At 40.7% G+C, this 23,586-nt stretch overlaps 2 protein-coding genes across 4 annotated transcripts in view; both read right to left on the reverse strand.

The window, feature by feature from the left end:
- The window catches only part of sept4b (septin 4b), a 47,148-nt gene extending 39,277 nt beyond the window's left edge, over positions 1-7,871 (reverse strand). The window contains exons 1-2 of one of the 2 annotated variants that reach the window (XM_040130725.1): positions 7,617-7,871; positions 3,172-3,179 (exon numbers count right to left, since the gene is read on the reverse strand). In XM_040130725.1, coding sequence (XP_039986659.1) covers positions 3,172-3,179; positions 7,617-7,668 — 60 coding nt within the window. In that variant the 5' untranslated portion in view covers positions 7,669-7,871. The remainder of the gene's footprint in view (positions 1-3,171; positions 3,180-7,616) is intronic. The other variant, XM_040130726.1, reaches the window with a different exon arrangement.
- Positions 7,872-12,339: 4,468 nt separating this feature from the next.
- limk1a (LIM domain kinase 1a) overlaps positions 12,340-23,586 on the reverse strand; it is a 57,013-nt gene continuing 45,766 nt past the window's right edge. For both annotated transcript variants that reach the window (XM_040130977.1, XM_040130978.1), the window contains 13 exons: positions 22,988-23,097; positions 21,343-21,558; positions 20,811-20,916; positions 20,067-20,278; positions 19,214-19,400; positions 18,829-18,915; positions 16,480-16,611; positions 16,204-16,263; positions 15,649-15,714; positions 15,085-15,253; positions 14,839-14,894; positions 13,838-13,995; positions 12,340-13,545 (listed from right to left, as the gene is read on the reverse strand). In XM_040130977.1, coding sequence (XP_039986911.1) covers positions 13,377-13,545; positions 13,838-13,995; positions 14,839-14,894; positions 15,085-15,253; positions 15,649-15,714; positions 16,204-16,263; positions 16,480-16,611; positions 18,829-18,915; positions 19,214-19,400; positions 20,067-20,278; positions 20,811-20,916; positions 21,343-21,558; positions 22,988-23,097 — 1,728 coding nt within the window. In that variant the 3' untranslated portion in view covers positions 12,340-13,376. The remainder of the gene's footprint in view (positions 13,546-13,837; positions 13,996-14,838; positions 14,895-15,084; positions 15,254-15,648; positions 15,715-16,203; positions 16,264-16,479; positions 16,612-18,828; positions 18,916-19,213; positions 19,401-20,066; positions 20,279-20,810; positions 20,917-21,342; positions 21,559-22,987; positions 23,098-23,586) is intronic.

The raw sequence follows: 23,586 nt of genomic DNA on the forward strand, positions 1-23,586 counted from the left end.
AAGCTAGCAAAGACTATTACGTTCAATAGAAGTCTTCAGGCAGATATTCTAGTGAGGTTTGTAGGGGAATGCATAAAAAGAGAGGGGACATAGTTTAAAAAAAAAACAAAGATCACATCCTTTTCTGTAGTAACTCTGAAATTGTAAAACGTGTTGATGAAGTTTTGCATTATGTGTGTTTCTTAATGGCATTTGGTAAAGTAGAGAATCTGTTGTGTAGCATTGACTCTATAACCATTTTAAGGCTGTAGTTGGTGGAGTGGTTTTTCAGGTCTAGGTTTAGGTTTAGCAGGAAAAGCACAGGTGTTACTAATAACATTAATCATCCAAGTAAGACATGACAGCGTGACAGTGAGCCAGCATGCATGATAACAGGACCCTGAAACCGAAGCAGCTAAATGGAATTCAGCCATCTTTTTTTTTCTTATTTACACCATTGCTTTTCTTAGTTTGATATGTGTCTTATATCTTTTGTGAAAAAGGCCTATTCACAACTGCATTACATAGATTAAATTGTATGGTGTTTCTAATAATTTTGCAACTTCATACAGTAAATGAGGTCAACAAAATATTATAAACTGGTAACTGCAGCCATCACAACCCATAAATATACCAAAAACAGATAAAAAGTATACACAGTATTTCCCTCTTTAATGCAATGGAAATACTTTACATCCTTGTGGTGGGGTTACATGATTATACCCCACATTAACCAACATAATTCATAATGACTGACAGGTACATTTGCCTTACAATACAGCTTCTCTTCTTGTGGAAAAACTGGCTCTTACAAAAGAAAACTGAACACATAATGGCATCTACTGTTCACAGTTCATCCCTCTTTAAGCACATCTTTCACCATCTCTTTATTGTTTTCTTACGGCAGCCTCATAATCAGTCAAGGGTTGCGTGCCTGCTCCCTAACCCAATTGTTTGGCCTCGCATCAAACTGAAAAAGCCCAGAAGGCCGCCTGTCAAAGCCAAATCCACAGGCCAGAACCCCACCACTACAGCCTCAGTGTCTGCATCACCACTGTGCCATCACTACATCCTCAGAGAATAAAGCCCGCACACTTCACCCAGTGGAGAGTTATACAAAATGATGGGTCATGTTTCACAGATGAGTGATACGCCATTCTCTCTCACTGAAGGGCCCACAGAGTAGAGTGGCACTATTGTTGGTTTGTGGATTCAGAGAGATAATGTAAGGGATGATAGAATTACGGCACAGGCTAGAGTGTAATGTTAACATTTGACACTCTATGGTTGTTAAGATTCAAAAGATAACCAACATGACTAGATCTGTGTGAAGGAAGACAGAGGGCTGCTTGAGTCTGTCTCGATTCCACCTCATTTATCACATAATTTGTTGAACAATGAAGTGTACGTACTGTAAGTAAATGTCTTTAGATCATGTCTAACACCTATCATTTGACATTCCCTAGGCTTTATTACTGCAGATTTTTTTTTCATAATAATATGTACTGTATATGTTTCTTCAGCAATTAAATGTCAATCAGTGGACAGACGGGTGTGGTGCAGCAAATCTGCACATTCTGCCTTTCCGGTTTGCAAATGAATGCAATGAGCGTGCACACACCAGCAGTGACAGCAAATGAGAAAAACAGACGCAGCTACAGGGGAAACAGAGGAAAGGGGAAATCCAGCACTCACTGCAGTAGCTAGCTAGCTGATGGGCTAATAAAGTCCAAGTATAGACTGCCTACACTTTGGCTGCAGTGGCATGCAGCAATTGAAGGCACAGGAAGTTAATGGCTAGTTGAGTAAAAGCCACAGAGGAATGCACCATGGTGAAGACAACTGTCTCAAGAGAAACAACCCTCCCCTCCTCTGTGCCACCTTGTCCACAGCTGGCAATGCCCATGAACAGTGACGTCATTCTGTGTCTGCGTATGTGTGTGAGTGCATGTGTGTCAGGTTGAGAGGCATTTTAAGGCTAACAAAAGGAAGCCACAGCCACCAACTTGCTTCACCACACCCCAGAGTGGTGCAGCGTGGTTTGCAGCTATGGGGTGTGGATGCAGGGGAGGGCCACTGCAGTTATGTCAACCTGGACTGAATGATGGTTTCAGAGGAGAGATACATTGTGTTTAATGAAAATCACACAGAGAGATGTGCCACACCATCATGAATAACCAGTACATGCAGTCAACCAGCCAAGAGCCAGCGTCGTCAGCCTCTGGGCTTTGGAAAGATGTTCTAAGTTTCCTCACAAGGTGTTCCCTCTGACAGCATATGCTGCAGCTTTGTCACATAGGCTTGGAATGCTGCTGAGGAAGGAACTGAGGTTTGTCACACCCATACAGATTCACTCCTCTCCACCCGTCTCTGGAGTGTTTGGGCTTTTAAACAAACATGCCCCCCTTTCTTCCCCACTTGGCCGGGCTAAACACAGCTGCAGGGCTTTGGGATGCAGACAGTGACATGGAGAAGAGGAGTAAAGATGAGAGGGGGGGTCAGTTTTGACACTGAGGTGACAACCCACTGGCTACTGGAAAGGTGACAGATGACCACCACTACTCTGCAACTATGATGCACCTCAGGAGAGCTGCTGACTCTGCTGAAGGATGTGTGAGCAGTAAAGGCAATTATAACCATTAAATGTAATGAGTGAGACTCAGCCAAAACAAGCAGGTACACAAACAAAGCTGACTCACACAGCAGTTTCTCAGTTGTCACTTTGCGAGACAAGGAACAAGAAAATCTGGGGTTTGTGAACACACCTATTTCTCTGCGGTGTCATGTAAAACCCCGAGGCACATAGGCAGAGATAAGCTATGTGCATATTCACAGCAAAAATCACACACTCAGTTTGAACACTTAGTGAATAGGAAACATTTGTCACATGCATAATTACAAAATATTTCACATTCAGGCTGAAAAGTAGGCCTAGTAGATAAAGTTTGAAATACTAAAATTTCTGAGGTCCAATGACTTTTCCACTTATTTAACAGTAATCCACAAACTCCTTTCAAATGAAATTGCACAAAAAACCCAGCTTAAGTAGCAGTGGCTATCAGGGTTAAAATGGGCTGACATCAACCAACCACAATGTCCTCATTTTGGTGAGATAATCAAGGCTAAATCTCCCTTCACCATTGACCTACTTCATCTTCAGCAGCAGGAATGAGGAAAACTCTGGTTTCTTACCTCATCGTCTGGTCAGAGGAGGATGATTGATCCACATCCAACAGAGGTCAGACACATAGGAGAGGAACAGAAACACGTTATCAGCATTAACCTTACAAATTAAGTGAACATTTATTATATAAATAAAATGCTTATAATAATCTGAGAAATGTGAGATGGGTGCTGACATGCTGAGGTAACATTTGAAAAGGCATCTAACAGTTTTGTGGTAATCACATACTACCTGACACCTGAATCGTCCACTTTCAGGGCCTGCCTGACATTATTTATTTTTTCAAGAAATGGAGACCCTGTGTTGTCAGTAGGCTTACAACTTGTTTGGACATCAACGACTGGCTAACTTTTACATTTCTCCAAGGGCCTTATTAAAGTTGCTAAAAATATGTTCCAAAAAACAAACCATCCATGCTTTTCCAATGTTAAGACAGCCAAGAAACGTATTCCCACACTGAGTGGAAGAGCAAATGAATTTAAATATATGACTTTCCTGAGACCAACTTGTCAACTAATATCACCAAAGAATCTTACTTTTATTAAGATTAAACATCTGCACATTTCTTGGTTTAGTGGAGATGTTTGGATCAGGTTCAATACCAGGTTTCCACACTCATACTTTTATAGATCGGATGTCAGTTTTGGAAAGCTTTCTAAACAAAAATGTTTCAATTAAATGTGCAAATTATCATTGACACACATTAAAGTAATTTTTGATTAGAAATTGGCCAGATCTTGAGCAATGATAGCACCGGTTTGTGTGCACATATGTCTGTGAGAATGCTTGAGTAATCATGTTGCAAAAAACTATATGCATGCTTCAATGATTGCATGAAATCTAGCCTTCAAAGGCTGAGCATGCTTGTGGCCTCCAAATAAAGTGGTGCAGGGGCTCCTGGTGGGTTTACAGATTTAAAGTGCGCAATTACAGCATCAGTTGCTTCTCGACAAATTAGAGTTGACTGAAAACGAGAAAGGGCTGCATTAATTATTACTGGACAACACATTTGGAAAACTACCATTTCCACACAGAGAAAACACCCTGCTGGTGTCTTGCTTCAGGAAACAAAGCAGGAGTGTGGGACACTCAGTAATGAAACTGGCACTTATCTCAAGTCTGGTACTTTCAGATCAGTCAGCCTCTCCAGTAATTAGCCAAGAGCAGACGTCAGTCCAAATTATTCATGATGTTTGCCATTTAATGATTCTTTCAGTTCTTAAGAGGCAAAAAAAAAAATTCTTTACTCCAAGCTTCCTGTCCTGGGAAACTTAGTGGCAGTGTTAAAAATATTGATTCACAACTTTAAACTCAGGACCATCACCGCCTGTAAGCTCACAGACCAGACTGTACTGACACGCAGGTCAGGGGACTGAAATATCATTATGGCCTCTTCCAACATTTACAACCACTCCAGAAACAGCAGCAGTGTTCCAGCTCACAGGCAGTGCTTCAGTAGTCCCTGCATACAGACAATATATAATGTATGAGCTGCATGTTACTGCTGCTGCTGCTCTTTAAAACAGAACTGGCGTGAGTATGTGTCACTCCAGATGCACTCTGAAATTAAAGTGCTGTGGCGGGGTGACATGCAACTGAGAGACCTTTGCATTGTTGACAGAGAAAACAAATGAACAGATAATTTAAACTCCCACAACCACAGCTCTCCAAATATGTCTTCAAATTTTGTAAGTGGAAACATCTTATTACAGACAGGAAGAACATGTGATCAACGTTAAATTCTTGTGCTGCCCTGTAACGACTACTTGCTTGAGTTGTTAATTTTTCCTGTGGTTTTATTTCTTGACCTACATGCAGAGGTCCTCCACCAGTGGTGCTGTCAGCGCAGCGACAGACAGCGGCCAGGATGTTAGTGTGTCTCCACGAGGCTTTCCCTGAGGAACGTTAGCCACTGATGACTGTGCCCTCCATCCATACCACTCACTTTCCTACTGGGTGCCTTTCACAGTTAGACTTTTTCTTAAGACACTTTTTTAAGTGAGTCTGGCCTGATATCAGGGGCTAGAGTTGCTATATTTGTTAAATGGGTTATGGGCTCTTGATAAAGCAAGTCTAGTTTCAACTACTGCTCACAAGTCAGTTTGGTTTAAAACAGAAGGTAATTGAGAAATTAAACAATGAAATTTATAACCACTGTCTTGCTTGCAAGGTATTAAAATAATACCCTGACTGACTGACATGTGTCAGCAGTTCTGCAAAGAAATATTCCTAAAGAAATGTAGAAAAGATTTTCCAGTGAGCTGAAACAGTAGAAAGTAACACACGAAAGTCAGACATGGAAAAACTAACATTTGAACTCATCACCAACATGTAAAATTTGAAGTGGCTTAACAAAAAATGAATTGGCAAAGATGCAAAAGGTGAATCCTTGGGCGTGCAGTTTCATTCTCTGGTTGTGAAAAGGGAACACAACTAGTCAGATAGGAAATAAACTCTGAAGCATGCAGCAAGGATTTAAAATAGAAGTCTTTCTCTCACTGTTAAGGGGTACCTCCATGCCTCTGGTTAAACCAATGTATAAATATGTAGTGTTATATTTAAATGTATTCATGTACTTTAGTCAAATATCTATGAATACAGCACTAGTGAGTGAGTAAAAGGGAGCAACTGGACACAGAAATGGACAAATCAAAAGCTTCTACCGAAGATGTTAGAGCATTCGAGTTCCCTCTCAACTTTAGTTTACTTTATAATCAAATATAATCATCAAATCTGAGGTGCAGCATATGCTATAATCAATACATGCAAAAGACAACACGGATCATCAGCACTATCTCTGTCCACTACCTGCATAAGTGCACTCATCACATCCCACTTTCTCCTCTCCATCGTCATCTCCAACACACCATCCCTCTACGTATAGAGCAACAGTTTCAGCAAGCCAGATGTTTCAGTATGACTATTGCCTCCAGTAAACCATGTCATGACAGTGGAGTCCCTGAACAAAAACTATGCTTTACAAAGATTAAGAACTCATAAAAGGAACACAGTCTAAGAACTAACACAGTTGTCAGACATGATAAGATACAGGCGATCTGTTTGACGCAGTTTGAAAAAAAAAAAAAAAAAATCCCAAAAATGCCTTTAATGCCACCAGACAGGGACATTCTCAGTGCTCAGTAGAAGTATGGAGCAGAGCTAACCCAATTAATGGGCTATGCCAAAATATCAGTTAATATTAGCTTACCGCAGATACATAATATTGTGAATATGTCGGCCCATAAGAAACAGGAAATCTTGCCAAAATATGTTTTAATTAAGGAAAAAATGTCTCAATGACATTGTGTGTCCACCAGAAAGACCTGACAGGATTATTTTTCACCTGTAAAATGTCCCGTTCGGTGCATATCAGGGTCAGAATTCTTTTAAAGAACGAATCTTAGAGATCCTTATCTAAAATATTTTTTTTATTATGCATTTCTTTTTAAAAAATAATTATTTGTCAATTTATAATACTTGCTTAAAAAAATATTGGACAGGCTCTATTATGGGAGCTGGTAGTAACATACCATACTCATACCAACAATTAATCGATTAAACGTCCGAAAGAAAATTCTAGTGCTCTAGGAAATTGTGATGTTATTTTTCACAGTTTTTCTGATGTTTTATTAACCAAATGATTAATCGGTTAATCGACAAAATAACGGATGGTCCATGATGAAAATCATCCATAGTTGCAGCCTTGCTGCAAAGTGTCACATGGAAACTGTTAATTATGTTAACCAGGTATGAAAGCAATTTCAAATTTCATGCGCCTACATCTGACCTACCGGGGGCCTACGTGTCGAGCTTTTTTGACACAACAAACTGGGAACTGCTCGTTTTACGACGGCTGTAGAGTAAATAAAGCAAACAGTGCGCTGGGGCGAGCCCCTGAGGGATTTTAATGCAGACGTCGGCGAGTTCTCCGTCAAGCTGCAGCACCCAGTTTCTCGGTGCAATCCAGCCATATCTTCGTGGTCCAGAAATAGTTTAGTGTGGCGAGTCTCGGTGCCTCTCCTGCATAACTGCAGAATTACAGTGTGCTGCTGCTGCTGCTGCTGCTGCTGCCTTGTCCCGTGTGGGGCTCAATCCACCAGCCTTTTCGGGGATTTTCGTTTAGCAGGACGACGTGCACCCTGTGTCCCGTGAGAGTGCAGTTTCTCTGCACCCTCAATGAAATCTTCAGCCCCAAAAACCTGGATAAAATTTGACTTGTGGCCAAAGAGGCCCTGTATCACGACAGTGACGCGTTTTTTTTTTTTTAACGGTGCATGCCAAGCCCCGTGTGTCCTTAATGAATAAAAAAAAAAGCGCGATTTAAATGGAGGATGTATCGGCTGAACTGTGAGTCGATCCATGAGAGAGGTAGTTTAAGACAGCAGACGAGCATCACCTGAGTGATACAACGTCCCACATGCAGTGTCAGATGTGATAACGGCACAGTACTAACCGTGGTTGAACACTGCGGACCGAAACCGGTTGTTGCTGGACGAATGCTCCATCGCTCAAAGTTTCAGTTAGCGCCAACGGCTGCGTCCTCCTCCTTCTTCTTCGTCTTCCTCGGTATGTCCTTAATTTCCTCTCTCAATCTGAAAGCAACAGCGGTGAAATGACAGTCTGTGTGTTGCGTTTGACCGGAAAAACCCGTCCCCCTGTGTGTGTGTGTGTGTGTGTGTGTGTGCTTGGTAGCGGCAGCAGCAGCAGCAGCAGAAAAACACACACACACAAAAACACACACACACACACACAAGCACAGCCTGGCAACTGAAGACACTGTTGCCAGGTTTGACTGACAAAAAGTAGTCCGTTACGTGGTGGGCTACAACTTGAGCCCCGTTTCTTTTTAGACTATAATTGTTTAATTTTGGAAAATCAACCACACCTCCCTCGCATTTTAAAAACTTTTCATTGGTAAAAAACCGCCTTACTGGCATAAAATGTTTCCCAAATAACCCACCCAAATCAATTTTTACTGGTCCCATTAAAGAAAAAGTAGCCAAATTGGGCGGAAAACCGTCCAGACTGGCAACACGGACCCACTAGCCCGCCTCCGGCCCCGCCGGACCAGTGACGTCGCGAGACACCCGCCGCTGCAGCATCGAAATGAAAACAATCGCACGTGGACGAGATGGGAGACGGGTCACGTGCACCAACGAGGAAAAATAATAAAATGCACCGTTAATCGCGAAAATTAACAAAGATGGTCGTGTAATTCTTAGAATTACAGGGACAGTACAGAAATAGAAGATAGAAGAGAGGGACTATCTTCAGTGAAACAAAACATTTCATACTCACTTCTGAATGTGTGTACAGGGTTATTGTTGAAATATTGATATGATTTATCATTAAGTCCACCGCTACTAAAAAACTTCACGTATTAATGTGATAGGTTAGCTGATATATTATCCTTCATTATTCTTAATGTTATTATTATTATTATTATTATGATTAAGTAGGAGTATAGTTGTAGTCGCAACAGTAGTAGTAGGAGTAGTAATAATAGCAGTGGCACTAGCTGTGGTGGTGGTAGAGGCAGTAGTGGTAGTCCTGGAGGTGGTGCTAGTATTGTTATTTTTATTACCATTAGTGGTAGTAGTGCAATTTTCAGGTACAAAGTTTTGATTATTTTCATTTTATTTCTCTATATTTCATTTTGCTTTGTACTTCTTTTCTATGACATTTTAGAGGTAAAAATTGCACTTTCTATCTGACAGATGTTTCCTGTTGGAAATCCAATCAAATGACCATAAAGAGATGCAAAAATGACCACAAAGAAACACAACCAATCAAAAGAGACTTCTCTTCGAATCTATGGCTTTTGCTCCTACACAAAAGGGGGAGGGGGCCTTATACATGTCTTCGTCCGGGAGCCCATTGTCTATCTACTTTATACTTATAATCTGCTGTAGAAGGAAAGATTGTACTTTTTTCTCCACTACATTTATATGAAAACTTTAGTTACTGCCCACTTTGAAGATCAAGATTTTATATATAAAACATATAATTATTATATTATTTATAAAATTATGATGCAGTTTATCAAGAAAAATATGATAAAAATAGCTCAATCTCAACTAACTATAACATTAAACATCCTGCTTACACAGCAATGCTTCAGTAATAGTAATCCAATAACATAATAAAATCATACTGCCAGGGACATTTTTCGGCGTTGTGAGTACTTTCACTTTTGTTACTTTAAGTTAATTTTACTGATAATAGCTTTGTCCTTTTTGTACATTTTTGAGTGCATGACTTTTACTTTTAATTTACACTGGTATTTTCCAGTATTTTTACACTGGTATTGCACAGTTTAACTTAGTGAAGGACTGAATACTTCCTCCCCCACTGGTATTTTACAGTATTCGTAGTAGTAGAAGGAATGACAATGGTGTGTATATGTACTGTATACAAGGTTAGGAAATCAGAGCAGCATTGTTTAGTTTTTTGACTATACTTGATGAGATTCTTATCCGTTTTATTTCATCATAAAAATGAGAAGCAGAGATAGATAGTGACATCTTGTGGTTGAGTGGTGAACACATTTGTAATGATTTCACCTTTTCTTTTTTCAAGCAGAGGCAAGCAGTATTTTTACCACTTTAATGGAACCCACACATGTTCTCCACCTGGGTAATGCAGTGCTCTTGTAGAGTGTACTCCCATATTATCTGATCTCTCTTACTTGTTGTCTGCGTGTGCTTCAGTCGTGGAAAAAGGCTGATGATGGAGTGAATTTAGGTAACAAAACTGTAACCTTCCCGGGGGCCCTTTTGTCACAAAGATGTAGTGGACTAACAGTGACTGAGGGAGACATCATCATTAATGAACAAATACTTGGAGTCATTGGTTTGTTTAAGGAGCAACAGTTTTATTTTTAGCTGTGACAAAAGGGAAAAAAAAACAGTCGCATCCTCAGAGTCTAAATGTTCACGTTCAGGATTAAAGTGCAGAATTGTTTTCACAGCTTGTGTAAAAAATTAAATAAGACAAAAAAAAAAAAGAAAAAGAAATATAATATTACAATATCAAAACTGACAGTGGAGATCTGGAAAATATAAATATGATACAGAACAAGATGAAATCTCATATGACATAGTATCAGCAATGATATTCAATCCACTTGAATCAGGCTTGCACTTATGATACATTAAAAAAAAAAAAAAAGGAAATCAGTTCACGTTTTTCGAGTCGTTGGCAAGGCTAGCTTACAACAAAGGCACAGCATTGTTCCGAGGTAACGATCCTTTGCAAAGAAGTGCTGCTGAAACATTCTCATTGATCATCAACACGTCCTCACAGACACATCTAACATGCTCGACATAGCTCAGACAGGAATGGAGACAGAAACATGGCAAAGCCACTCATGTACAGTACATGGCCGCGGACGAACACATCAACCAGGAGGGGTTTGTTTTACAGAAGCATGTGTTGTGTTATCAGCCTATATATTGACAGGTTACATGCTTCTTCTGTCTCGTTTTTTGCTGTTGAGTGCAGCTTTCCTATTAAGCAGCTGAATTAACTGAATTGTGAAGTGAGCTCCAGAAAAATTACGGCCCTGAGCCACAAGAGTGTGATGAGGAGGTGAGAGGTGAGACAGGCAAGTTTAAGTGCTCTATTATCATAAGGAACAGCAGTGGTTGCAGCCTCTGTGGGCATCTCACATGAAACCAAGCAGTCAGAAACAACACAGAACATCTTTCACAAAGGATCAGTCTGTAGGCAGCAGGCAGAGCTGGGTCATCATATCCTCTAGGTAGCAAAGACCAGAAAACCTCGTCTCGTAGGAAACTATTCAGCTGGACATGAAAATACTTTAAGAATTTTGGAGACCTGTGCTTGAAAATGGAAAATGTAATAAACATTGCCAGAGATGTATAACTTTACTTACAATAAGTTAACAGAGGGATCAAACCGGCTCCTGCCCAATCAGTTTTTAAAGGCTGTACCATGCATAAAAAAATGTATCTATGAATCAGAAACTTCACTAATCCGCATGTGGTCCAGTTTGCTATCAAGAGGATGAATTCCCCAGATCCCATTTTTACAGTTGAAAGGCTCTATCAGTGTCTTGCATTCATATATCAACCTGAACCGACATAATTCATTTCCTTATCACAAGTAGCTCAAGAGAGGAAATTAATAAACATGGCTTCAACCAGCCGTTTGGTAATATAGTGCAAATTAAAGTACTCAAATCTATACAAAAAGATTTCAGTGGTTATATATAAAAACAACAAATGCTGTGTTTTTTTCTTATCTCCTTTTTAGCCTGGCTCTCTCTGTTGACTTTTTTTGTCTGTTGTTTGTTGTTTTCTTCTTTAAAATCACAATATTTAGAGACAAAAATAGCTCAGTTTAGAAGCTGAACAGACCTACCCAGTACATCATGCAGCTTGTGAAAACAACAGCAGGAAAAAAGCAAAAAAAAAAATCGATTAGCGTTGTTAGAAGGTGCAAGAGAGAAATTTCACCAGTGGAGGGGATTATTTCTGAGGAGTACGAATCCTTATGCAATGCACGCATACAGATGTAAGGGCAGACACGTATATACAATTATATTTACAGCTAGCATTTACATGTAAACAAAGAGTGGGTCATCCCTATGATGAGAGACAGTTATGTGGACAGACGGCAGACATGATGAGACAGTACCTGGTGATATTTTCCCCACACCTGAACTAATGTACAGTACATGAGACGAGAGTGAATAATTAATAACAGATCTATTGCCCTCAAAATCATCATACCACATATAATTTGAGTTGATCATAATATGCAGATTTAGTTCACCAAGTTTAAAAGGGCAATAAACTCCTTTCCAACAATTTGATGTGATTAGATAATCCAGTATTATGATTAAATTTACTCCAACACACATCTATGGCTACATGAAAACTCCACGAGGGCCGATCGAATGATGAGAAATACTTTTTTGATGGAGGAAAATGACAGAATGTAACATTTACTGAGCTTGAACTGAGGGTTGGAGATGTCTTATGGTGAAAAGATTCTTCATATCTCAGATGCTAAAAGCCTCTAACCTGCCACAGTGGTAACAATGTAAAAAAAAACAAACCCCAATTTAAAAAAAAAAAAAAAACAATAAAACTTTCGGCTGTGCCCTTTTAATTGCAGTCAAACTTTTACTCTCCTTAATTTCAACTGGTCGGCCAATAAAAATATGGCAATGTAGGATACGTATATAAAATATGTCTGTACATTTACAATATTTAAAACATTTACAATGTCGGCAGCTATGTACACTGGAATGAATGCATGGATGAAGATGCCACGTCAATATGAATGAGATACACTGACAGCTCTTAAAACTAGGGGGACAATGTACCGCATTTATGCCAAAGATGTGTACCTCAGTGTTAAGTCAGTGCTACACAATAAATTAGAGGGAGGGGCAGCGCCACAGACACAAGTAGGTCTGCGGTCAAAGGGACACGATGAACCAGGATCTGACCTGACGGCATTATTTACAGTCATGCACTCTTCAATGAGCTATTTAAAGCTGTTTTTTTTTGACTTGTACAAGTGGCCATCAAGTTGATCTCATCATTTGCGTCTCTCAAGCCACAGACAGGCCCCTCTCCTTTGCATTTTTCACAAGTTCAGTTTAGAGATCCAAACCAAAAAGCAAAATCAAACCAAGCTCACACAGAAACACCTGCAAACACATACTGCGTAATGTACTCTGTAGAGGCCCAAAGTGAGGAGTTTGAAGGTTTGTTTGCTTTGTGCCCTGTTGTCTGGACTAATTTATCCACATGAATGTACACACTACAGTAACTACAGTAAGTTTTCTTGACTGGAATGACCACTAATGTTAAATCTACATGATTCAGGAGTTTAGTCATGATTTGAAAGTCGGGTCTGATTGCATATGATATGTTCCACTTTAGCTTCGGGTGCAGCAGAATCAAGCTATTGTAGTTAATGTCTCTTGATTAGACTTTGAATGTGTACGTGTGTGTGTGTCTGCGTGCGTGTGCATCTTGCACAGGTGGCTTTTCACATCCACATTTTCCCCCTGAGTCTGTTCATTAAGCCTGAGCCAGCCTGAGCCCGCTGTATCTGCTTCAAACATGGAGGGGTATTTACACGATTCCTCCGGCCACTGCACTACCTGAGGCAGACGGTTGCTGCCCTTGGTGGAGTTAACTCTAACTTCCCACTCCTCCTGTAGTGTTCAGTCCTACTCTGGCTGTTCGGGGTGGGTGTGCAGGCCGTTTTCAGGGCACGTGATGCTGTGGTTCTCCCAGAAGGCCTTGTGCAGCTGGTCCAGTTCAGACACCAGGGGCAGACCAATGTCCAAGTGCATCTTCAGGTTCTCCAGCCACTCCTCCAGTTTGGAGAAAGCAGGGCTAAGGATAGAGAAAGCAGGGATGGATTTTTGATTTATTTATATTGTCGCATTTTTGGACGTAATCAAAAGGACAGTTCAAACAAAAACACAATAAAAAGAGTTTAAAAAATGTAAATCTTAATCACTTTGAGAACCGCAAACCAGTGCCACTGAATACTTTATTAGGGTGAGCTACAGCTAACAAATGCAAAACTCAGCAAATTACCCTGAAAAACAATTAAATGTTTAGGTTGGAACTATCCCTTTAGGTATAGTAACATTTCAGTGTGAATCCATTGTAGATGTCTGACCGTTTGTCTGCATCAAGGTCACAGCACACAGCAGCAATGGGGAAGAAGGCAGGGGGACAATTTGGAGGGCAGTAGTGCTCCAGGAATCCGGACACGTTCAGTCCGAAGTCCATTGCCCTGGGGAGGTAGTCTGGGTCTGCGTTCACCCTGCCAATTATCTGGTGGGAGCAAGAAAATCAAGAGAGAATGAGTAAGAAGAGTTAAAGATGGAAGCGTCACAGGAAGATTCTCTGTCAGAGCAGAGAGAGTCCTCCGGTGCTGATGTGCCGAAAACCAGCAAACCCTCCAAACAGAAGCTGATTGTTCCCAACAGACCACAACTACTGTTTGCCTGCCTGTCAAAAGCCACATGAAGACAACTTTGTTTGTCTGCTCTCTCCAATCTCTGCACTCGCTGGCTAATGGTGTCCATCTGGAGGAGTCATATCCTGGGGCTTTCTAGTGACTGAACCAACCTGTGCATGGTGTGAGGCCAAAGCCCAAAGCCCACCACGCCTTGAGGCTGGATTTTCATTCATAGGAGTAAATATCTTGTACTTTTCAGGGCTCAGGAAAGCCCCTCCAGAAATATGGAAATTCACACTCGTAAAATTGACTGGACACGGTATTTTACAAACATTAGCAGAATTTAAAGTTTGACAAATTAAAAACTTGTCGAAAATGCAGACTCAAATACATCATAGATCAAGAAGAAGCGGAGTTGTGCACAAACGCTGAACCAAAATTATAGTTGAAATTAAACTCTGGCCTGACTCCGGTAGGTTTAAGGGGTTTAAAGGATTTAATGTTTAGTGACAAGGAAAGCAACTTTTGAAAGTGACAGTTAAGCATACTATTAAGGAAAAAAAAAAATGTTGGCACATTTATTCCAAATTAAGACAGTTAAAATATTTGGGGAATCTTACAAGCCTTTTTTGATTTTATTAATCAAATAATATCTCTGATATCCTAGATATCTGACTAGGTTTTATTATTCCTACAGAGAGTGAAGGGTCACTTACCTCACAGAGCATGATACCAAAGGAAAAGATGTCTACTCTCTCGTCGTAGCTCTTTCCTGGGAAGGTGAGAAAGACAAATGTTATCGGTATTTAGCAGGAATGCCATATACAGTCAACAACTGTAGCACTGCAGTGACTGTAGTTTTCTTTAGCTATCTTAGGAACAAGGGAATGGGTATAATTGAATAAATCTGTATCTAGGTGTTACTGAAAAAGCAGGGGCCCAAGTGTCCCAGTAGACCATACCGTGGATCATCTCAGGAGCCATCCAGTACGGGTTTCCCACCACAGTGTACCTCTTCCTGCGGTCGGGCTTCTTCAGACCCGACAGTTTCCCCTGCGACAACTTCTGCTCGTGCTTGTCGTCGACCATGAGCCGAGCCAGCCCGAAGTCTGCCACCACCACTGTGTTGTTCTACACAAAGAAAATTAAAGGTGTCATCAAAATTTAATGTTATGCTGCAAGTGCACATGCTGCCGGTTAGTTCAAGAGAGTGGCAAGAGAGGTAAAAGCTTCAAGCAAACAGCAGTGTTTAAAACACCTGTTTGGAAAGCTTGAAATTCAACTCCAAGCTCCTAATTTCTCTTAGTTTGGAAAAACTTCAGATGTGAGCTCTACAATACCCACCTTTCGTTTTCATGTGACATACAATGATCTTTCTGTTTGAGTAGGCTAAGCTGGAAGTTTCCGCTGCAAATTACTTGTGTGGAGCTTGTTTTAATAAGGCTTACTCTGTAAGTGTATGTAAATGTATAGACATGTCCACAAATTAGCACACTTTAAGCGTACAGGACTACACAAGTTCTTACCTCTCGGACTAGACAGTTGTGTGAGTTCAGGTCCCGGTGTATTATGTTCATGGAATGCAGATATGACTGATAGACAGATAGACAGACAGATAGGAGAGGACAGAAAGACAGGAAGAATAAAAAACAAACAAAAAACAGACGCCTTTAGTCGTAATCTCAAACCCATGCCAAGAGGAACAATCCTGCTTTGTTTCATCTCAAGTAGCTGGTTTTGTAAATACAACAATCCAGTCATGCACGACATTCATCATTGTGCTCATATCAAGGGAAAACATTAAGAATTCATGCTCTAATCCTGCAGGAAATCATGCTGTAATTTCCGTAGTGGGGAACAGAAAAGATTGTGCTCATTATGAGCAGAAGTGTTGTAGGTCACTAACAAGACCACTAGAGGGAGGCAGCAGTAAAGGTAAATGGAAGCAATGCGCCTTCCCTTAATCCTGCACCAGAGAAATTTCACTGCCTTAAAATTAGATTTTACAGACACAAAAATTCTACAGTTTTTGACGATATAAACTACTACAATTAAATGCACTTTTCAGTCTTTGAACTCACCATCCCAGCAGCTATGTCCTTGGCAAAACTGACCCGCTGGTTCCAGGGATAGTTGCTGTCCTGTGTGCAAAAAAAAAAAAGTCATTGTCTTTGGTGGCACTGATGAATCGTGTCATCTAACAAAAACTTTACATGGTCAAACTGCAAAAACCCCATCTGAGGTAATGCAAGACCAGATCATTTCCTCTGTTGCTAACAAGCCTTCCCCGTGCATTCTGAATACTGAACAAGAAGTAGACGTACTCATATTCCTGCACCCACTCACTCCCCTCCTACCATTTTCTTGATGATCTCCCTCAAGGTGCCTCCTTTTATGTACTCTGCGATGAAGTTGAGTCTCTTGTCCTTGTAGAGGACTCCGATGAACTTGAGCACGTTGGGGTGATCCAGGCAACGCATGACCTTCACCTGATGGAACAGCGCCAAGTATTTATACACACTGTCAAATGCATCAGCCGTGCCTGACATAGCTCCTCTGGGATAAGTCATCATCAGAGAGACCAAAGCAGTTCATCTTGTAAACTGTTGGTCTGGGATCATTTTTGGACCTTAGCTGATTTGCACACTTGTTATGAAGGTTGACACTTCATACTTTCTGCTCAGAAAAACCATAGCCACACCACTGCAGTTATGCTTGCATTCATTAATGTTGGTACTATTCAAAACATCATGAACTTTGGGTAAAATAAAACTTTTAAGGAATAGTTCGATATTCTGGGACATAAGCTTATATGCTTTCACGCTGAGTTAGTTAAGAAGATCGATACCACCCTCATATAAATAAATATGAAGCTAAACCCAGTAGCCAGTAAGCTTAGCTTAGCATAAACACTGGAAACTAGGTTAAACGCTTGTCGGCCTCTGTCCAAAGGTAACAAGATCCAGCTAACCGGCACCTGTAAAACTCGCAAATTAAGATGTTATGTCTTGTTGGTTTAATCTGAAGAAAAAACCGAAGTGTAAAAATGACAAGCTGTTCTGGACCTTTTCTTGACTGGGAACAGTCTTTGTGCTACGCTAAGCTAACTGGCTGCAAACTGTAGCTTTGGATTCACCATACAAACATCAGATTGGTATCAAAGCGAACAAGCGTATCTCCCAAAATGTTGGACTATTCGTTTTAACTTATAGTTTAATGATACAAAGTTGAATATGAACATTGGAGAGTCCAAATAAAATTTGACAATCTTTCCTAGGTAGAATAAATTGTACCAGTTAATTCAGGGTTTCGGGTCACTCAGCTTTGTGGGTCCAAAGGTGGATATTCAATTGATTTATTAAACACCCAGACTGAATTTTATCAGGAAAAAAATACAGAATAGTTTCTACTTTAAAAGCTAACATTTTGATCTCAGCTTCAATTGATTTTGTTTTTTGAATCAAATACCAACGATACCAGCAAATCAAAAGCTTTGTCTCAGCCTGAGTGCCGTTGTAACTGTGACTCCACTACACATTCAAGTTCATTTTACCGATTTTGACTGTTTCTATTTCTATTCATTGCCATTTTAAAGGCAACAGAGAAACTTCCTGCATAGTTCAATGCTGTAAGTGTGGTTTAAGAGGGTACACTTGCTGCTCAGAGCACTACTCTGACGCCTCATAAAACATTTCCATCCCTGAAGGTTGGGCTGACAAGGAGGAGGCAAGTCACTATTACACACACACAGATGTAAACCTGAAATGTTACCAATCTAGTCTTATGATATCTTTGTCTGAAATTTTTGGTACATTCTTGTCTAACCTTCACCAGAGAGGTTGTGAAGCACCAAATGAGATCAGAAGAGACTCAGTAATGTGAGACGTGGGTCACCTACAAACAAACATCCAGCGGGACTAGTAATCATGCTTAACTGCGGTCGGGGATTGTTTTATATCTGTTTCTTTTACTCTGTCTTCATCCACACCAATTACAAAGCAAAGACTCAGTATTAATTACAACTAAAGGAGAAAAAAATTTCTTCAAACATCTTATAATTACAAGGCTGTTAACTGGATGAGTGAGTCTACGATACTAAACATCAAACAGGAACATCAGGCGTAATTTAGTACTACTTCAAGGGTAACAATCATTCAAAAACTCTTACAGAAGTCCAAACTTCTACGCATGAGTCATTCTGTTATCTTTTCAAATTAATGGAAAGACAGGAGAGAGATAAAGCTCTGTGTGGGAGGTAAAATAAGTTTTGCTTATCCCTCATTTTTGGGAGAAAGGACTATGTAAACATTCCCATTCACCCCATTTCAGAATTAATTTAATATATTTTACTTTCATTTATTCAACCACATCTTCAGCTCATGGTCAAGCACAAAACACATTTTTCTTTTACTTTCTCATCACAGATTTTCCCAGGTGATCCAGGAATTCAAACCTGCAACTTTTAAGTAACAAACCTGCTTCAAAAACTTTTGGCTACTACTGTCTGCTCTCATTTAAACACCCGGACTGTATCATCACTTATATCTGACTAAAATTATGTTTGGATTCATTATGAACATAGTAATCATTATTGATCTGAGGTATTGATTCCAGGTTTCTGTTTAGGACATGCAAACAGTTGGTTCGGCCTCTGACTACAGCGAAGTAAATCCTACTAACATCTGGGACTGTCTTCCTCCACTCACCTCTTTCAGGAATGTTTTCTGTGTCTCGTCATCAAAGCGAATCAATTCCTTCATCACCATCACCTCCCCTGTCTCCCTGTGGGTCACCTATAACCAGAAACAATGATGCAACACATCAAGTTGAGCAACAAGCTGGGGGAAATTTTGCTGACACAATAGGAACAATAAACACTTGGTTGTGACACTGTCATTCCACCTACTGTATATCAGAATGAGAATTTTGAAAGGCCCAAGATGTGTTAAAACCACAAACATTTACCGTAAGGCCTCCCCCCACCTCCCTATTTACCTCAATGCTGCTATCTTCTGGTCTTTTTAGGTATGACTACATTGCATGCTGTACATGAAAATATGATGGAAGTGTCTCTTAAATTCCCAAATCTACCTTGATGGCCTGTCCGAAGCAGCCCTTCCCCAGCACCTCTCCATGGATGAGGTCAGATGGGCGGAAGATGCGGTGAGTCCGGTTTGAAACAGCACGGAGCGACTCTGATCGATTGATGTCCTTCCTCTGGGAGATGGGGGACGCCGCGTTGCTGGAGCCTGGTGACTTATCAATGCTGTAGCTCCGCCTGGAGGGTGAGAGGGGAGAGGGGAGACAGACAGGGTGAGGAGAATAGAAAGGAGAGAAGGAAAGGAAAAAATGAGATGGAGTGGACAAAACGATGAGATGAAGAAGAGGGGAGCAGAATATTTGAAAACTATTTACTGCTACGATGACCTCATTTGGAAATTTTCATCTGACTTCATCCTTATTGAAGGAAGATACAGTATAAGCTGAGAGGACGGCGGAATGAACATCATAAATACAATAAACCTTTTGAGCTTTCATGTTGCTAGCATGAGTTAAACCTCAAGCTAAGGAAAGACAATACGTTTTGGGAGATCAAATTTTCCATCAGTACATTATTCAGCAATGTAAAGAGTGAAATTACTTCTACAGTGAAGACACTTTGGAAATAAAGAGGCCAAAATAACTTCTGCTTTCTATTAAATACAAACAAGTGTTTTTAAGGCGTTAACACACACACACTTCAGTTACGTTAGTAATTACAGGACACACAGAGGTCAAACTGCAGCCAAACCTGATGACACAACTATAGGTTGAGCAATAAAGTTTATCCTCAGACTGTTACAGTCACTTAAATGTTTGTGCATTTAGTGCATTGCAATAAAAGCGTTGCCTACAGTAAAGGTGGATACTGCACTAAAGCACTAAATCTGTTTGTATTTCTTACGTGATAATGCGGGATCTCAGGTTGCTGATGTCGGGGTTGGGGGGCTGGGTGATGGGCAGGATGGGGCTAGGCCCCTCAGACAGAGGGGTGGACAGGGGCCCATCCACCTGCTCTTCAGCCTCTGAGGAGCCTCCCTCCTGCCCCTGACTGTGAGGGTCGTGCTCAATGGTGAGCTGCAGCAGCCGGCTCGTCTCCTGGATCAGAAGGTCGATCTGGAGAGGAAGAGGGGTTTTTGAGATGGGCTGTTCGGTCCGAAATTAGAGCGGCAAAGATATTTCTTACAGCTGAATATGGGTCTACTGGATGAAGTCAAGCTTTATAACACTGAGTTTGGATCTGTTTGGAAGTTCAAAATGAGATGATACACTCACTTCTGCTGCTTAGCGTCTCTAGCATAGATGAATATTTGATTTCCTCATACAAAAGAGATATATTAAGCATTTACAAGTTTACTGCTATGGAAAGCTAAACCATAAACCATTAGCAACACAGATATATTAAGGAGGTCACAGAATCAAATTGGTTCATTTCATCATTATTGTAACAAAACTAAAAACATTAACTTTTTGTTGCCTTTGCCCTCTCAATAAGTCCCGTATGTACCAACTAACTGTTCTACTACTATTTATTGTCACTTTTTCCTCCTCAGTGACATGTAAACTCAATGCACTGGGTTTCATTTGCATATTTACAATAAAGTATAATATTTCAGTAACAATTACACAGGAGCAGTGTGGTGAATACCTCATCCAGAGGAACATTGTGAATGGGCGTCCCGTTGATTTCCAGGATCCTATCTCCAACATGAATGGAATTTTTCACATCTGGACTGATGCAGTCTGCGTCCACCCTGAATAAAGAAGAAAAATACGCAGAAAAAAAAAATGATAAAGAACACTTAAAACACCTTTCTAAGCTCAACTGAAAAATAGTGACTTAGATTTCTGCTCATTTCCTTTTACTTCGACCCCATTATACATTTTAAATAAATTTCATCTAACACCATGTCCTCCATTTTTAATCCTCCTTCAGTCATCCTTTGTCCTCCACCCTACTGACTTCTCTTCACTTACTTTCCCTTTCCTCTTCAATTACAACTTGTGCTATTGTTCACACTCTCTTTGTTGCTCCCACACAAACACAAAATGACATTTCATCCACAAAATATGCAAACACACACACACACACACACACACACACACACACACACACACACACACACACACACACACACACACACACACACACACACACAAAGATGGACAGACAGACTCACTTTGAGACTCTGACAGTGTGTCCATGATCAGGACTATAGCCGTTGGTTGGGCTGAGTGGCTGGTCAATGGCCACGGAGAAACCTCGCCCTCTGCGTCCGTTGTTGCCCTCGGCAGAGGCTGGGATGGACACCAGCGTGACCGTGTGAGGGATCCGTGAGCATGGTGAGTCCGGCAGCGACACCGGGGTGACGATGGTCTGATAGTAACAGTGACCACTGGAGCCAGAGAGGAAGAGGAAGAGGAAGAACAGAAGAGGGAAGAGGGAAAACGGAAGAGGGAAGAGGGAAAACGGAAGAGGGAAGAGGGAAGGGATGATGGATGGAAAGTTATAAAAACAAGGTTGTCAAGTACAGAAAAGGGAATCTTTGTGAGGTTTCTGGCTCTAAAACCGTCCATGCAAACATAAGAGGAACGTCAAGTTCAAGTACAACAGTATTTAAAACATCACATGTTGTTGACAAGATGTTGCTTTAGCTCGGTTTGGGAAAGCACTGTGCCGTCATTGTTCAGATTTGAGGGTCAGCGTGGCCTCTGATAAGTCAAGATCTGTTTCATAAGTGTATTTTACAAACAAGACTATTTCCCCCAAAAACATGAAGGATTCTGGGAATTTAAGGATGAATCATGAAATAACTATGAAGTGATTCAAAACTAACACACCAGCGGTGAAACCTAATCTGAATTACCTTTCTTTTTACAGAACACAGAGCACACTTTACTCTGTCATTTATGCTTGACCTCTATCAGAGGAGCCAACTTATGTAGCTGTTGATTTCCTTTCCCTGCTTTCGCCTCAATCGACCCAGTCTGACAACATGTAAGTCTCTCGATAAATGTAATGATCTGACTCAATCACACAGTCATTGTCCACTTTCACTCAGGGAAGAGCACAAAGGCTGTTCTGTCTGTATGTATCTCTGTGTTGTGCAGCTTGTTTCACATTAAAAGCTGTTTTTAAAGCCTGAGGCTTGCCATAGTCACACTAACACAACCCTCGAGCTACACGAGTCAAGAACAACCTGTAACTGCTGTTTGCTTGAGTGATTTTCTACAGTACATCTCTGTCACCAGTGGCAGACAGTTGTATTTTGAGAAGTTTCTTGTGTGTATCTGGATGGAAAATTTAATGTAAATTCTGAAAGCAAATTTTAAACCCTAAACTCAAGTATTTGTGTTAAAAGTGTGGTTGCTGTGGTTTCCCACCGTTCATTGTGTCAGCTGTCCCCACATTTTGTCATAATGTCGACAACAAGCCCTTTGAAGACCAAAATAAGCTGCATGAATTAAATATTTTGTCAGTTGACAGCAGCTTTGGCTTCTTGTTCATGTTTTTTGTCGTTGTGGTTGCACTTCAAAGGGATTTCAAGTGGATTAGCTTGTGGCAGAAGAGGGAATTAAGAAAACTATCTAAAACAAGTAATAGTTGGGTAAGTTAGAGGGAAATAAGGCACACAAAGCAAAGCCCCACCAACTGCATTATCTGCTGGCTGCCGGTGTTAAAACTGGACAAATTAACCTTATCCTAAAAAGGTATGGCTCCCTTTTCCAGCTGCTTGAGACACGTTACAGTCTTGTTTGATTTTGACAGACTTTGATAGTCCAGTGTGTGGGTTTTTTTTTTACTATATAGTGCTTGAGGCTCACCAGTAGAGTTTGGATCTCTCCACCAGAGCGTATGTGTCTCCATCACCGATGAATGCCCTGCAGTTCAGGCAGGTGAAGCATTCTGGGTGATATTTCTGTTCCCCTGCGACCTGTTGGAGAAAAACCACATGCATACTTAAATAATCATCGTTCAATTTGTTTCCGAGAAACTTGTATGTAAACAACAATGCACTGAGCGAAAAACTGATGTACTAGGATGTAAAATGGACTGTTCGCTGATCTAGAGAGAAAACACTCGAGGGCAGGAATTTGCAACGGTGTTCTTGATGTGACCAGAGCAAAAGGCAACATGAGGCTTTAATAACTGGTCGGAAGAAGAAGGGCGAGGTCTGGTTGCTGAGGGTAATAATGAGTTACAAGCTGGGAGATTGAGTTTGCTGAAGCCAGATCCCCCTCCAGAGCTCAGGGCAGTTTTGCAAATAAGATTGGGAATTGAGTTATGGCCAAACAACAAAGAAGGCAATGAGCAGATTGATCACACTGGGGGATCGGAGGATGTTGCTCCCGCTGGAAGTTTCAGTTCTGCGTGTTCTTTGGGCCAACAGGAGATAACCGAATGCTGTTAAAATCAGATAAAT

This window comes from Xiphias gladius, chromosome 7 (genome assembly GCF_016859285.1).
Source record: "Xiphias gladius isolate SHS-SW01 ecotype Sanya breed wild chromosome 7, ASM1685928v1, whole genome shotgun sequence".
Lineage (NCBI taxonomy): Eukaryota > Metazoa > Chordata > Actinopteri > Istiophoriformes > Xiphiidae > Xiphias > Xiphias gladius.